Below are 16,855 nucleotides of genomic sequence, written 5' to 3'. Positions count from 1 at the left end.
GAGTCAGTGCTTCCAGATTGGTGTTTTGTAACCTCAGAAAACTAGAATCAGAGACAGGTCCGCACCAGATTCCTCTAAACGACCAAGTGCAGTGGACAAATTGGCTGTTTCGGCTGATTCCTGAACTCTGCAGCAGTGACGGTCAATCTTTTGGTCCATCTATGGTTATCATCTGTGGCTGATGTTTCCGTGAAGTGGCCTCTGTTCTTGAGCGCCTGTTGTCTCCCTAAATCTCTTAAGACTAAAGCCACCTTACAGACCTTGAAACAGAGGTCATGCACACTCCAGTGCAGCACAATAATTGATGATAGAGCCCCGACATTTTTTTTTTTATCGTCTCGTCTTTTCTCATGTGAAGAAATCAAAGGTTTCACAAAGACTTTAACATGTAGATATTAACGTCTTGCCAAAAGCAGTCGCCTCGTTTACTCTCCTCAAAAGTGTAATCTTTTAAGATTGCATCCCTGGTTGATTTGGCAACACTCACGGTTGCCATGGTAACAGCAAGTGTGGTTTAATACTACGGCAAACACCGCTTGAGCAGCTTTGTCAGGCGTTCGGCAGAAGAGCAACTGGTGTGTGTGTTCACAGCGAGGAGAGTCAGGTCGTAATAACTGCAGGTGATGAGCACAGTGTGAGGAGTTTTCTACACAACAGGAGAGCAGAGGAAAGTTTGGTACCTTGTTTTTAGTCAGCTGCAGCGATTACTTGATTAGTTATCGGCTGCTAAATTAATCTTAGACTATTTTGATGATAGATTAATTGGTTTGAGTACACTTTAAGAAAAAAAAACAAAACTATCAAATACTCTGATTCCAGCTTCTCAGCCTTCTGCACCCCGAGCAGTTTCTTGGAGTTTGTTGCTGCTGTCACATTTTCACTCACTGTGGCCTCATTTTTTACTGAAATATAAAGTCCTGCACCTCTTTGGAAACAGCACAGTGATTAAAAGTAGGAAGAACCTAAACATCTTTTGTGCAACATAACTAAGTTATAATGCCATGAATCATAAAAAAAATCAAAAGGTCAAATTTCTTTGATTCTGAGAAAAACTGAAATCAACACGTTCAACATTTTTTTCCAAGTACCCACAGGTGTTCCCAAAACAATATGACTCTACATACTATAGCTATTTTACTAGTTCACTATTTTTTTCCCACACTTGTCCCCTATTTCCTCTGTGTAAACACAACCTGCAGATCAGCTGAAAAGTCTCTGAATTTTTGTCATGTGACTGTTTTTCACAACAGAGTCACTAATAGCTTCACAACTACACCTAATAACTGCAGATTCTTTAAATGAGGCCTGTAGAGTAAAGTGATTTTAATGAAATATCACAATTTTAGGCTTGGATTTGGTTAAGTTGTCATGTAGAACAGCAGTCTACAGGTGAGTAGCTCCAGCACAGTCTGAGTGTTGAAAATGGGATGATTCTTACTGTTTGTACAGTTCCTGGCTATGATAAATGGTGTAATTTTGGTGAAGGATAACATGCCTTTCAAACCAATCTGTGTATTTAGGGGTTCAGGAGGTTGATTGAAAAAATATTTGAAAATGAAAACAACTGTTATTTGCAGCTCTGAGTAAATTCCAGTGTGATTGCACCAGAGATTAAAGAGTAAGCTGTAGGTAGGCGATTTTGGGGAATGGCAGGCGCCTCACTCACCAAAAAACACTAATAAATGGGGAGACCCCCACAAAATCTAAACGAGAGGCTTCTGCAGAATAACAGAGAGGATCTGGGTGGTTGTTTTTCAACAGTTGATATGATTACAGTAAGGTGTGGTGCTGTCCGTTGTTTTCAGGAATAAAATACTGCTAACTTGTTTAGCTTCGGCGCCACTAATATCACAGCAGACACCCGTCTGAGGGTAACAAGAGGATGATTAAAAATGTATTTTATAGAGCAAAGGGGATTGTGTGTGTTTGTGTGTGTATGTGTCTGTGTGTTTTCTATCTGTTCGGACCCTAGAGGCTTGGAAGCAGTAGCAGCTACAGATTTGCGCTGGCTGAGTTTCTGTAGCTTCCTGGCATGTCACTGAGGGTTTATGTAAGAGCACACGCAGACGCCGTCTCCCTCACGCACACACACACACGCTCGCGCACACACACACACACACTGTAAACACCCCTGCGATGGATTATGCGTGCATCCCTCCCTTTCTCCCTTTTCCCCTCTCGAGCCCCCGCATTCTGCTCGATGAAGCAGTATCTAAGCGATGCTTTGACGAAGCAACGTAAACAGCCATATGCAGCGACAGCCAGTCCTGTCAAGCCGAGGTCTTCCCAGCGCTTTTCTCCAAATAGGCCCGACTACATCTGACAATGTTAGGAAAGGGATGCATGAAACATAAGGCATTATTTACACAGCCCCTCTGGTGCCACGGCAGAGTGATGGAAACCGTAAGAAACAAGTCAAAGCTAAAAGCCTCATGTTTTCGCTAAGGGGAAAATGCAGACCTCGAGTGCTTTGAAGGGTAAATTACAGTGTCAGGCTGACCTCTGCAACCTGTGCTTGTATGCTGGAGAGATGAATAGCCAATAGCAAATCCGCTTCGTATTGTTGATAACAATAGAGGCAGAACAGAGTGTCCTGCAGAGCCTTGAAGCAAGGAGAGATGACCTTGTGGGCTTTGTGAAAGCTCTGTCGAAATATTAACAGCATTAGATCATAAATTCTTATTACACGTATAACTCAGATGCATTCCAGTCACTGATATTCCAGTTTTATTGGTCACTAAACAGTTAAGGATTCATTTTTTTCTTTTGGCACTCGTCCTGCAGGTAATGATAACATTTATCCACGGGGGGAAAATGATATTGAACCATCCATACTGCTTACAGAAAGGGAACCCAAGCATAGAAAGTGTGTAGACGACAGCATGTGTGTCTCTACGCTACGGAAGCAGCAAGCAGAACGATACTGAGAGGGATAGATTTGGAATCAGATTTAATCAGAGAAAAATTGAGGTACAAACGACAGAGCATGGCATCGACGTGGCAGCGGCCCAGAACAGGCATTATGGGACAGTGAGCGCATGAATGATCACGTGTAAGGTTATCTTCTGGGAGTGTGTGTGTGTGTGTGTGTGTGTTTGTGCAGGTCTGTGCAGTGCATTAATAAGTCCTAAAGAACTCCCGCTGGTGAAAAAAAAGATTTTTTAACCTTGTTGTTGAGTCCATATGGTTTTTATTTACCCACCAAACATCAGATATTAGCTAACTCGTGAAATAGTGGTATATTTATCAAAATAACGAGCTGTGATATGTTTTCCTTCCAGTGAAAGTGTAGTTTATTTTTTAACCTTGTTATTATGTCCAAATCGTGTTTTAATATATGCTGGAAGACAGATAATAAGCCATACACAGTGCCTGTATAAAATTGTTTTCACCTTTTATTGCATTTCAACATTAAGTCATGGTCAATTTAGTCTGTCTTTTTGGACAAGAATTCACAAAAAAGATTCTTTCGTGTCAAACAGAAAGCAGATTTGTACAATGTAATGTCAATTCATTACAGAACTGAAAAAAGTAAAACAAGTCACCTGAGTCACCTAATTCAATACAGGTGCAATCAATTGGTGCTTAAAGCTATACAATTAGTGAAATAGAGATCATCTGTGTGCAGTGAATGTGTCTCAGGGATTCTGGTATAAAGACGTCTGTATCTGGAAGGTCCAGTCACTGGTGAATCAGAACTCCTGAGTTTAACTACACCATGAAAACAAAAGAGCTTTTGAAAAGGATAAATTAGAAGATGGATGCAACAAAATTTCCACGTGACTGAATGTCCCTCAGAGTCCAGTTAAATCCACCAATAAGAACTGGAAGGAATATGGAACATGAATAAATCTGACCAGACCTCAAAAACTGAGTGAGCGAGCAAGAAAAAGACTAGTGAGGGAGGCTACCAAGACACCTATGACTCCTCTGAAGGAGTTTCAGAAAGGTGACTAGTGAGGGAGGTCACTATGGAGATACCTATGACTCCTCAAGTAAAATGGCCACAGCTTCCCAGGGGGGTGAATATTTTTTCTAGGCGCTGTAAGCAGTATTTCTGCTTTGAACAGTTCCAAAAACAAGGATTCAGACTTCCAGGGTTTCATATGTAACAAACCTGAGGGACCAATCTTGTCAACTTGCACAGTGGACCTTTCGAAATCATTATTCTTTTTTTAGAATTGGTTTTAAAGATAAGGGTTTCCTAGATCTGCACATTTTAGAGGAGGCAACGGTGTAAAGTTACATGTAAACCAGTCTGAAGGAATACAGAGTTATTTTTACTGAAGAAACATCTCATCTTCATACATGAAGAGAGTTTTCGGGGTTTAATTAATGACCAGGGAGGGACATCAAGGGTACTGGTTGAGCAACACATAACTTATTGATTTCAACTTTAAAGTTAGAACACATTATTTTTTTTTATCTTTATATACAATTTTATATGACATTTTTTCAGCAATAGCCAGTGAGTATATCCACATCACCATTATACATTGTGATTGGAGGAATCCGCTGTTCCTTTTTGGTCCTGTTTGAATTGTAGCTGGTAACATTTAAAAAACAATAAGCTGAACTTTTGCTGCTAAAAAGTGGTACGTCTACCAACTTCCTTTGAAAAGAGTCTTCTGCAGCTGTTCAGTGGCTCGTCTTCATACATACATTTTGAATGCTACTATTAAGGCAGTCCCATCTGCATAATAAAAACATGCAAAATAACACTGTTCTAGTGGATGGTGCTATAGTTACACTTCAGTCCGAATTCTTGATACATTCCTGCTGGTTGTTGCTTCTGATCTTGTTTTCAAGGTCCAGCCAGGAAGGCAACACTCTAAATTAACCAGTTCATCTACATTCCCACCCTCATCTATGGTCAAGTGAGCCAAAGAATAAGATTGTGGATACAGGAAGCTAAGATTTCCTCTGTAGGATGGTTGGGCTCAGTCTTAGAGATAGTGAGGAACTCAGACATTTAGAAGCTCAGAGCAAAGGTGCATCAAAAGGAACCAGCAGATGTGGTTCAACATCTGATTAAGAGGCTTCTTGGGCGTCTTCCTAGAGGGTTTCACGTCCAACTTGAGAAGACCCAGAGCGCTCTGGCGAGATTACATATCTCATCTGACGTGGGAACGCATCGGGATCCCAGGAGGAGCTGGAAAACATTACTGGTTAGAGGGATGTTGGGAACGCCCTGCTTAGCCTGCTACCTCCACAACCTGACCCCTTATAAGAAAATAAAATGATGGACTCAGCCACATGTTGAGGCCACTGGAGGGCATTGTAGACATAACAATAGAAAAAAAAAGACCTTAACTCAAGGTCCACTTTCTAGCCTTTTCCAGAGCTTTCACCTGTATATTGCAGATGATTCAATGGAACGAGTTGGCTCAGTTATCATGAAGATGAGCCGGTATCATCAGGAAGACGCGGTTTAAAATAAAAAATTATCAAATACCAAAATTATCCATTTTTATCTAAACTTTTATAACTCAATCACAAACTATGTAGCTGACAAAATTATTAACAGATCAACCAAAGGCAATTCTTAGTTAATGATCAAAGGAATGTAAACGTCAGATTCATTTTGCTTTGTGACAGCTGGGTGCCTCAGTAGGTGAGGAGCTGCCCTTAAACTACATCTATCAGGACGCTGCAGAAAGCAAGAAATATCCTAAAATTAGCTGCTGTGGGCTGCTTCAGATCACTCTCACATATAAAGGCTCACATTACCATTTTTGTATATATATAAATTTTTTTCATTTTCAGATAACAGTAATCCAGTTACATGCAGCTCCCAAACTGCAACAGAATCTGTGTATAGTAAATATATCTTCATCGCATTTGAATCCTGACCCTCGTGAGCTCATCACTGGAAGCTTTTAAGCTGCAAGATGTCCGTCCAGCTTAGCTGTTATCTGAAGAGCTGGCAGGCGCCTGGCGGTTCAGCCGAGGAGAAATCTGCATCGGTACCTAACTCTGAAGTTATTTTGGAATCAAACAGAAGTCATTTGTGGCTTGTTACTGATGAGCTGCTGTTGAATCACGCCTTTGTGCCGTTGTCGAGCTGCAATATTCATCTGTTCCATGATCCTGCAGTCAGTCGCTGTTCTGTTACTGTGAAATGGCCTTTCTTTTAACTTGTGATGTGTCTTTCTCTTTGTCAGTCTTTCTCCCACACACTTTTTCTGTCCGACAACTTTCTCTTTCTGTCATTTCCCTTTTTCCCACCGCCCCCCCCTTCCTCCTCCTCCTCCTCCTCCTCCGCTGGCAATCCCTCTCCCAGTTTTTGGAGCAGCACCAGTGCCAGCTTGCAGCCTGATTACGAGGGCTTTAATGTTCCATTTAGCAGCAGCCTGTTTTGGGTTGTGTGCATGTGGAGGAAAAGGGTAGCTGTTTGACAGAGCAGGCCACTGACACACACATATATGATGACAATAGCCTTTATTAAGCCAGCTGTGCCTGTCGGCCTGGCTCTACCCTGAGTGGACAGCCTGGCATTCAGCCTTCCCTTTGATGCCCGACTGCAAAGAACCATATCAAACATCCGCAACCACAAATGGGAGTCAGATCAGGTGAGGAGTAAGACCTAATGGAAATGTTAACAGCCTAATAAAGTCGAGGAAACAGCCGCTTCAAGCTCTGACTGGGTCATTTTTGGTTGTTAAACGGCAATTGTGTGGCATTTCTTGTTTTGTTTCCTGCCCGTCTTCTCTGTCTGCTTCCGAGCGTTTCTCCGCCGTCTTCGCTCCTTTTCTTTCCTCCGTTTTTACATAACAAAGTGTTTCATAACTTGCCAGATTGTTGAGGAGCCGCAGTGGCTTTCTCTCCCCCCTCCCAACCCTCAAACATCTCTCCTGCATCACTTCCCCAACACCTTTTCCTCTCGCTTTCCCCCCTCTTCCTTCAGCATCCGTCCACACGCCGTCCCTGCAGGGAACAGGCTCGTGGGGAAAGAAGCCACATCTCATTTATGCAGAAAAGCGTCCACTCTGGCCCATCCCCGTCCTGAGGGGGGCTTCCTTCCTCAAATTAGTTTGGCTTCTCTGGAGCAGCAGGGCAGACGGGGACTTGAGCTCTATCGCGCCCCTCCAACACTTCCACTGTCACTCTTGTTTTAGTCTCTTCCTGCATCTTCTCCTCCCTGTCTTCAGTCTTCTGTCTCTTCTCATCTCTTTGCTTGTTGACACCCACCTCCCCCACAGTTTCTTCTGCCTGTCTGAACTTCTCTTAAGTTCTCACTGCAGTCTGATCAGTTTGCTACTGCAGCAGGATTTACATGGGTGGGACCTCATTGCAGATGAGCCGACTCAAACGCTTTCTTCTTTTTTTTTTTTTTTAATCTCCCATCCACTGCACCCTCCTCTCCCATTAGGATTCATGGCCTCGACTCCCCTCTACCCCCTGCCATGATCGCAGACAGTTTGTTCATGCTGGGGCTGTTACTCTTATGAGAGGATAAGGCAGCATCCTCGCCTTTTTATTTCTGTGTATGACAAAGCTGTCTGCTATGCACATGGGCAAGGACACAATGTAGAGGCGTCCTGAAACAAAAGTACACGTGCTCCTGATTGCTTGCTGCATAAAACCGCAGCAGATCTTTTTTTTCCCCCCCAACTGTTAAAAAAGTTCTGGCTTTTTAAGTAGCTGGGTTTAAAGAGAGATGAAAGTCGCTATAATCAATAATTTATATTCACAGTAGAGTCGTGATGCTCACAGTGAGGAAGCCTCTGATGCCTATTATCTAAAGTTAGGGTTTACGAAACATAACATATGGCAATTATTTTGACAGATATTGTGATATGAGTAATAATTTTAATATTAATTGTAAGTTTTTCCATTTCTTTTCTAAATGCACAAAAATGAGGATGTGGTTTTCGCTGTGGTCTGTACCAGACGAGTATGTTCCCTGGAATTTTAGAATATTATTTGTAGGCCAGAGCACCACGCTGCCATTTAAATACTTCATCTAAACTGATATGTTGTGTCACATTTGACCTTTTTGAGAAAAAAAATAGCACCTCCTATATTATGGATATTGCAATTATGTGTATTACAACTTAGATTATGTCATGATTAGTTGTTTAACCCAATCAGAAATTGCTGCTCCACTTTTGCATCTTTTAGCTTACTGTTTTGATTTTTTCTTTCTGCAACCTCGCTGTTTTGATTTGCGCTACAAATTCCTAAATATATCATTTCAAAAAACAGCACAAACTTCTACAAGCTCACTTTGCTTAACCTGCTAAGGAACAGACTGAACGCAAAAACAAAGTTAGCATCTAGCTAATTAACATCATGGAGCATTAAAGAGCCCATATTGTTATGTTTTTTGGGATTTTCTGTTTCTTTTAATGTTGTTATTTTGCTGCTTTTTTATGTCAGTCTTCAAACTTCCACGCCCCAGAAAACTCTGCTTCTTCCCTGCCTGAAAAGCCAAATTTTTAATCCAGGCTTTTCTAATGTTACTTATCTACATCACCTTGTCACACATTTACATGACACGTTTCTAGCAGCTAGTTTGGCCCTGAAACAAACAAGCTTCCACACAGTTTGTCATTATTTTCTCACCAGAGGTGCTTCTGTTAGAGCCACATCCCTACACTCCGAGATCTGGAGTTACAGTATTTCACCAACAGTACCTCACTTTTGTCAGACCAGCTGACCAATCAGAGCAGACTGAGGGGATCTTAAACAGGCAGGAGCTAAAACAAAGCATTTCAAACCCAGTGTGAGAGAAATCATGTAGTTTCTGAACATTAAAGCGTGTAAACTTATTCCGTTAGACCCCAAAAATAAAAATATAAAGCTGTAAATGTGCGTGATGTGGGCTCTTTAAGCAGCTAATTAGCCAGATAGGTTTCCAAACCAGAACTAGAAGGAGGGTTGATGCTGTGTTTACATTCAGCCAGTGGATGTAGACAGAACTCTAAATCAATACTGATCTTCCTCTCTGTCTGTGGTGTATAAATAAGCAAACGCTTGCTAATATATTAGTCACATCAACCTAAAAAATGATCCGTCAGCAGGTTTATAATGCTGCTGCCAAGTAGTTAAAAAATCAGCAAGAGGAGCTTTAAGAAGTACAGAAATACAAAGAACTGGTTCAACTAAGCACAAAATAAAAATAACAGTGTACCAAGTGAAGATGTGTAAACAATGTGGTCTGATCCACTTTACTGTTTTGGTTCAACCTCAGACTTATTTTTTAGCAGGTTTACCACTGTTTAAAAAAAAAAAACAGACTGTACGCGACCTGTCCAACACTAAACAATGAATATTGTGGAGCAAGTAGCTTCTAAAGAAAAGATATGTATTTGTGGTTTTGTTTTGTTTTTTGGCCAAGATAGAGCCCAAAACAGAGCTAAATGGAAGTAAACATTAGCATCTAAGTAAATGCTTATGTTGATTTGTGTCTGCTTGATTCCAAAATCAGTCACTGTTAGTTAAAATGTTCCCTTTGAGAGGTCAAAATAATGGGCAAAAAAAATCTGCTAATGCAGCTTTAAAAAGATATCCAGGGGTGGAAATGCAGGATACATTTTAATGTTTTATTTTATTTTTTTTAAACTTAAGAGATTCCTTAAAAAAGTGTAATTCAGCTCAGCTGTTCATCGTTTAGTCCTGCAAATATCAGCGCAAGCAGGATCTCTTGACATTTGGAGGCTTATGAAATATTCAAATGACGAAGGTACTTCCAAGTTCATTCGTCTTTAGTTTACAAATTTATGCTCCCAGTGGTCACTGAATATGAGCAAACAAAAGCCACAGAGGTCACACAAAGTTTAAGTTTTTCAGTGATTCCTCTGCTTACATCTTCCATGTTGATGATGTTGAATATATAGTTTGTGTCCACCTAACCAGGACTGAGTTATTATTGTGGAATTAACAGAAAAGATAGGAAATGTTTTCTCTAATAATGAACCGACATGGAATATCTCGCCAGTTTATTTTCTTTTCCTTGATGAAGGCTGAAAGGCCTCTTTTGTTTACACAAGTCCTCAGAGAGCCGCCGCGCTCAGCTTACATTACCCATCGGCTCTGAGAGTTTTCACCAGAGAGGTCAAGTGGAAGGTTATATCTAATGAATCGCTCGGCTTCTCGCTGCCACCCACAGGGTTCGCGGTTTCTAGTCGATGACGGGCCGAGCAGGGGCTCAGCGGTCATCCGCAGAGTTACGGCATTAACCTCCGATCCTGTGTGCATGTAGTGCAGAAATACAGTAATGACATGGATGCCTTGGACTGACCACACACGGAGGAGCTTTAAGTTTTAGCCGCTAAGAAAAAACTAATCCGCAGAGTTGACTAAATTGTGAGCAGTAGAGGTGAGTCGTGGACTTCGGCATCACTGGACAAAAACGCATCGAGCTGGAGTGTAATCCAGTTTTGCAACGACCTTCTGCATCTGCAGAGGCCAAAGAATCGAATTATGTTGCTTTAATCCGAGTCACGCTCACATCTCCAACAGTTGTTGCAGGGTTTGGGTTTGTTTTTAGTATTTGGTTTTACAGTTCAGTCATGCTATTCGTCTGAGGAATCACAAAAGATAGAAAGTATTTTAGTGACTTTAAAGAGCAACTTGTCGGACCTCAGTGAAATATTGTGCCCATACATGCACTACAGTAACATTTACAGTTGTATTAGAATTCCAGATTAACAAAAAGAAACATGGATTTTAACAGCAGTTTGACACTGAAGAGGCTGCGAATATACATTCACACACTGATGACAGAAGGCAGGTTTATAATTATGAACCTGCTGGGTGTCAGAGAGACACACAAGGACTAGAAGAAATAATGAGCATCAGTAGGAAATTCATGATTGGTGTGAGAAGAAGCAGTGGAGAACAGGACAGGTGTCTTTGGAGGATGAACAAGGATCAATAGCTTTAGTTTGCAAACACCTGTCAGAATGTAACGCAGCTAGTATTGGCTATTTAACACCGGCAGGAATATTCATTTGTACCATAACAGAAGCTAATGCGCTGGGATTAATTGGTATCAGCCAAGTCTCACTTGTGTACATAAGATAAGGTAAAATAGGCCTTATCTTACATAAATGAATGGGAAATATATATGAGAATAGGAAATATATATGAGCACTGTTAATTATGTGCATATTCTTCTATATGTTGATATTCAGATATTGCACAGATTCCTTTGAATTTGGAAAAATAATAGTATTGCATGATATTTTATTCTATATGTATAAAAACATGAGTGTTGCACAGATTCTTCCATGAGTATAAAATACAAACATAAAGCAACACATTATAGAGAGTGAGGTGGGACAGAGCTGGCTAATTTAGAAGTTTGCAAACATTAAAAAAAAAACACACACAATTTGCACAATTTCTGTTTTCTTTGGGATGAATCTCTGATGGATCTGTGATCATTTCTACCACCGGAACCAGAAGCTGCTGCTGAAGGTGGAACTGATGCATCTGTGCGCGCCGAAAGAACCAAACCAGTTGTCAGACATCCCATCTGCAACTCCATCATATCTCTTGCTTCAAACGAGCGCCGCACACAGCCACACGATTCATTACAGATACAGCAGTGAGCTACCAACTCTTCATCTGTAACAAAATGCATGAAAACTGCTTCTGTGGTCAGAAAAGAAAAATGCAACCTGCACAAACAAAACAATTAACTGAGTTGAAAAGGAGACAACTCCCTTATGTGACATAATATGATGTTGGTTAAAGAAACCAAATTCCTGCCTTTATGTCTCATAAAACATCTAAAATTGTGCATTAACTTTTCAAATCATCATTTACAAGAACTGTTAGATATAATTTAAGCGAAATATTCAACCTCCAAGTTGCTATTTAATATTTACCATGTTCACTAGTGGGCTGCACGGTGGCGCAGTGGTTAGCACTGTTACCTCGCAGCAAGAAGGTCGCCAGTTCACATCCCCACCCGGGATCTTTCTGGGTGGAGTTTGCATGTTCTCTCCATGCAGCGTGGGTTCTCTCCAGGTTCTCTGGCTTTCTCCCACAGTCCAAAAACATGTTGAGGTTGATTGGTGATTCTAAATTGTCCGTAGGTGTGAATGTGAGTGTGCTTGGTTGTTTGTCTCTAAGTGTAGCCCTGTCCAGACCTGTCCAGGGTGTCCTCTGCCTTTGCCCTAAGTCTTCAGCCCCCCGCGACCCTAGTGAGGATTAAGCAGTGTATAGATCATAGATGGATGGATGCTCACTAGTTTAGTTACCCATGTTAGCATGCCAAGGAGCATTGAAGTTTTGGACAAATTAAAATTCAGATCGAGGTGCGAGATGAGCATAATGGGATCATCAAAGTTATTACAAACATTACATTTGATAGTAAGTCAGTGAGGATATGAACCCACAGCACCTCAAACAGAGTTTCATCAGTTTATTCAGCTTCAAGGTGACACTCATATCCATTAAGTTTGAGGAAACACTTAATCCTGTTTTTAGGGGATATAGAATTATAGCACGGCAGATCTGCATATGGACACAGCAGGGAGGTGCTGCAAAGTGAAGTTGTGAAGGAGAAAGTTCTGTACCGTAGTTGGAGGATCCGCATCCAAGACACATGTGTCAGGATGCATCCGGTGTGTGAAAGTTTCTGAGAGCAGATAAAAAAGCTCTGCAAGGGAAAAGACGACTTCACCTTCAGGGTTGCATTAATTTTTGTATCTTGAGGAGAAACCGCAGGCTGAAGAACATCCTTATAGTGCGGATGGTTGTGTACATGAATACACAGAGCTGTGCTGACATTTGCAAAAGTAGAGCCAAAAGAACTGGACGAGAATAGGAAATCGAAATTCACTTACTTACCTCGGGTAATCAATGTCTGCTGATTGTAAGTGCAAATAATTCTTTGTCATTGTGTCCTCAGGTTACACTATCCGTCTTCATTATCCTGCCATGCAAAAAGCCATATTCATTAAACATGGTCTCTAATCACCAATGAACAGAGGACCTTATTATAAAAGAATACATACTTTACACCTTTTTCTGTTTCCTTCCAGTTCTTCCCTTACGGTGATGCATCCAAGTTCGCCCAGCACGCCTTCAGGACCTTCGACAAGAACGGCGACGGCACCATCGACTTCAGAGAGTTCATCTGCGCGCTGTCCATCACATCACGAGGAAGTTTTGAGCAGAAACTCAACTGGGCCTTCAACATGTACGACCTGGATGGAGACGGCAAGATCACACGGGTGGAGATGCTGGAGATCATCGAGGTACCACGGCAACGAACAATGTCATAATAATCTCACTAGAGGAAGGTGTAGGGCTAGGCTAAGCTAACCTGCTGCAGGCCACAGCTTCATATTTGACAAGCTGGTATGAAAATGGGATCAACATCTTTAATTTACTCTCAAGAAGAAAGCAAAAACGTGCTTCTGGAAGTGGCTGCGATAGACGAGCCTGAGCCGCGTTACCTTGTTTGCTTTTTAACTTGCTGAGTCACGAGGATGTAGCACTTATGAATTTTTGATCTCAGTTAAAGGTTATACAGCAGAGGACTGAGTCTGCAGGGCCTGACAAGACACTAATTATTCATAAATTCAAACAATATGCAACAGGAGGCAAACGCGCTTGTTTAGAGCAGACTCATCTGGAATTCATTGTACTTCTGTTGCTCGAGGAAATCAGCTGCGTGTCCCCTCTCTGTGTGGGTACATCCCAGTTCCCTTTTTGAATCACTCCTCAGTCCTTGTGTGATTTGGAATGGATCCAAGTCAGACAGATTTTTATATTTGTGATCCATCATTTCCCCTTTGAATGTGTCTCATGGATAATATTACATCCTTAAAAAGGCACGAACACTTCGTGTGTCGGTGTTCGAGGAATGACGTCCATTTGCAGACTGTGACTTGAAGTGTCTGTGTGTGCTGTAAGTCCAGAATAATGTTTGTAAATGCTTTAATATACAGAGAGTCATATCTCACACATGTAAGAGGACATCAGTGACAGAACCCATAAGTGCAGGCTGTACATATTGGGTGTTGTAGTTATTTTTCTGACTGTGCTGCACAATTTGTCTAAAAGGACAAACTCTGAGGCATCAAAAGACATTAGACTGCTCAAGCTGTTACCTTCTGATTCCTTGCGTCTTAGCTCCACATTAGAGGTTACTAAAGCCTACTTTCTCCTCGCTGCTTGTTTCCAGGTGCATTTAAAGAGTTTAGAAGATCCATGTTGGCGCTGGAAGAAAAATTTATGGGTCACAGGAGGAAGCATAAGTTAGCGTAGTGAAAAATTCAGTTTAATTCCTTTCAGTTTTTATTCCGTTTTTACGCCAATCCACCATATAAGTCATGTCAGGGCACATCACTTGGTAAGGTCAAGACTTTATTATGTTTATAACATGGAGAGAAACCCAACAAATCCAACTGCAGAACCAGGTTTAGGGAGAGCAGCCATCTGGCTTGACTGGTCGGGGTGAGGGAAAGAAAATGAAGTCCGACAGAAATGGATGGCACGTAAAAGAATAAATACTTTGGAGGTGGATAACCAGTACCTGCAGAGAGAAAGCACAAACTATAGAGGAGATGTTGAGATGTAATGGTGGTATGAATGAATGGAGAGAAGAGAAGAGGTGCTCAGTGCATCATGGGAGGTCCACCAGCAGTCCAGGTCTATACCAGCATAAGTAAGGGATTGTTCAGGGTCCCCTGAGCAGCCCTAACTATAAGTCGTATCAAAAAGCAAAATTTTAAGCCCAATCCTAAAAGTAAAGGGGTGTCTGCCTCTTCAACCCAAACTGGGAGCTGATTTCACAACAGAGGAGCTGATAATTGAGCATTCTAGTTCTGGAAACTCTGGAAAACCACAACTAAACCTGCAGTCTGAGAGCGAAGGGCTCTGTTAGGATGATACGGGACAAGAAGGTCTTTAAGATAAGATGGAGCTCGGTTATTAAGAGTTTTTTTTATGTGAGGAGAAGGATTTTAAATTCAATTTTGGATTTTACAGGGAGCCAAAGAAGAGACACTAATACAGGAGAAATATGATCTCTTACTGGTTCCTGTCAGAACTCGGCTGCAGCATTTTGAGTTATTGGGGCATTCTGATAATAAGGAGTCACTGCAGGCCAGACTAGAAGTTACAGTTGCATGGACTAGTTTTTCAGCATCACTATGAGATAGGATGTTGACAGTGTTACACAGGTGAAAGAAGACCATCCTACAGAGTGTTTTATGTGTGAGTTAAAGGACATATCTTGGTCCAAAATAACTTTCCTCGCAGGATAGCTAAAGGCCAAGGTGATGCTATCCAGAGCAACTGCATGGCTAGATATTAACTACTTCAGTTTGATCTGACGTTAGAAGAGGAAAATCTCAGGTCATCCAGGCCTCCATGTCCTTACGTTATGCTTGAAACACCCAATGTCTAATTTCATGTTTCCTCAATTCGTCTTTCATTGCATCTCTCAGGAAACGCAAAGAGAAAAGAGGTAACATCCGTTGCCTTCTCTCTCCCTCTGCAGGCGATCTACAAGATGGTTGGCACAGTGATCATGATGAAGATGAATGAGGATGGCCTGACGCCCGAGCAGAGGGTGGACAAGATCTTCTCCAAGATGGATAAGAACAACGACGACCAGATCTCGCTGGAGGAGTTCAAAGAGGCGGCCAAGAGCGACCCGTCCATCGTATTACTGCTGCAGTGTGACCTCCAGAAATAGGCCGGAGGGCGAGCGGAGCGCCGCACCAGCCGCCACGGACTGCACAGAAAGAATTTCATGTTCCATTCAGTTTGCAGCTATTTCCACTGAAAAAAAAAAATGCTTGGACTACCTTTCAATGGATCTGCTTCTTGTGTTTGAAACACTTGTGTGCATGAGAATGTTATTTGCTATAAAATCAAGATCTACACACAACATATGACAAAGTGTGCGGGTGCAACAGTGCGGGTGCGCACCACAGACACACTCACAGTACATACAAAACACACACACACACACACACAGACACACACACCTCTCACACACCTCGCACAAATAATATTATATAGAAATATAAATATGAATATATATTTAAATTATTTAAAGATCAACTGCCAAAATGTGAAGTGTGCAAAGTATTTTCCATAAAGTTTCATTCTACTGGAGCTTGCGCATCAGTGATGTGCTACGTTGAATTTGCCGCTACTCTATTTATTGTTCCGAGTTTACTGACGCTAGCTGTATGTGTTTCATAATACCGAGTAATGTCGACCGAACCAAAATTCCTATGATAATGTATCTGCCTCCAATAAGACACTCTATCCATCATCTCGAATATTAGCTCTAGAAGAGATGGATTGTCCAACTTTTTCCTTCCAAAACATGCTTGTACTGTCAGTAAAGAAATCTGTAAATGTAGTTAATTTGCATGCCTTTAGGTTTCTGCCTTAAAAGACTCCTCAGTTTGCATCCTGTAATCGAAGACAGAAAGCCTTATCAGAGCAGCGCGGTGACACTTTTAAGGGGGGGAGACCGTGAGATCATTTTTACTGACTGTATAGGGAGGAGAGAGAAAAAATCACACTGCAGGAGGCCCTTCAGCGCGTACCGTCGTACGGGATGTAATTTTTGTGATCTGTCGAGACGTTTTCTTTTGACTGCTTTAACTGTGGGAGCATGTTTCCTCGTAGATTAGCTGTGGTATATGTTGCTAAGAACTAAATCCTTGCCCCATGTGCATTTAAACACACCCTCTCGCTCATCACAAACGTTCAAATGTTGGAGGAATCGATCTTCTTTTTTTTTTTTTTGGCGCTAAATTGATTCATTTGTGAAACAAATGAAGCGGAGGCAACATTCAAATCAGGATTCCCCCACAGAATGAATCAAGCTGGAGTTTAATTAGCAGGTAGTCGGAGAGCATCACAT

The 16,855-nt window shown here is 41.5% G+C and overlaps 1 protein-coding gene across 1 annotated transcript in view; it reads left to right on the top strand.

The window, feature by feature from the left end:
* Positions 1 to 15,975, top strand: part of vsnl1a (visinin-like 1a) — a 45,365-nt gene extending 29,390 nt beyond the window's left edge. Inside the window, exons 3-4 of the mRNA XM_008287386.1 lie at positions 13,002 to 13,217; positions 15,470 to 15,975. Of these exons, the coding sequence (XP_008285608.1) occupies positions 13,002 to 13,217; positions 15,470 to 15,667 (414 nt within the window). The 3' untranslated portion in view covers positions 15,668 to 15,975. The remainder of the gene's footprint in view (positions 1 to 13,001; positions 13,218 to 15,469) is intronic.
* The last annotated feature ends 880 nt before the right edge of the window (positions 15,976 to 16,855 follow it).

This window comes from Stegastes partitus, unplaced genomic scaffold (genome assembly GCF_000690725.1).
Source record: "Stegastes partitus isolate 25-593 unplaced genomic scaffold, Stegastes_partitus-1.0.2 Scaffold498, whole genome shotgun sequence".
In the NCBI taxonomy this organism is placed as follows: Eukaryota; Metazoa; Chordata; class Actinopteri; family Pomacentridae; genus Stegastes; species Stegastes partitus.
The sequence above is the reverse complement of the archived record's forward strand: the minus strand, read 5'-3'. Positions and strand labels throughout refer to the sequence as shown.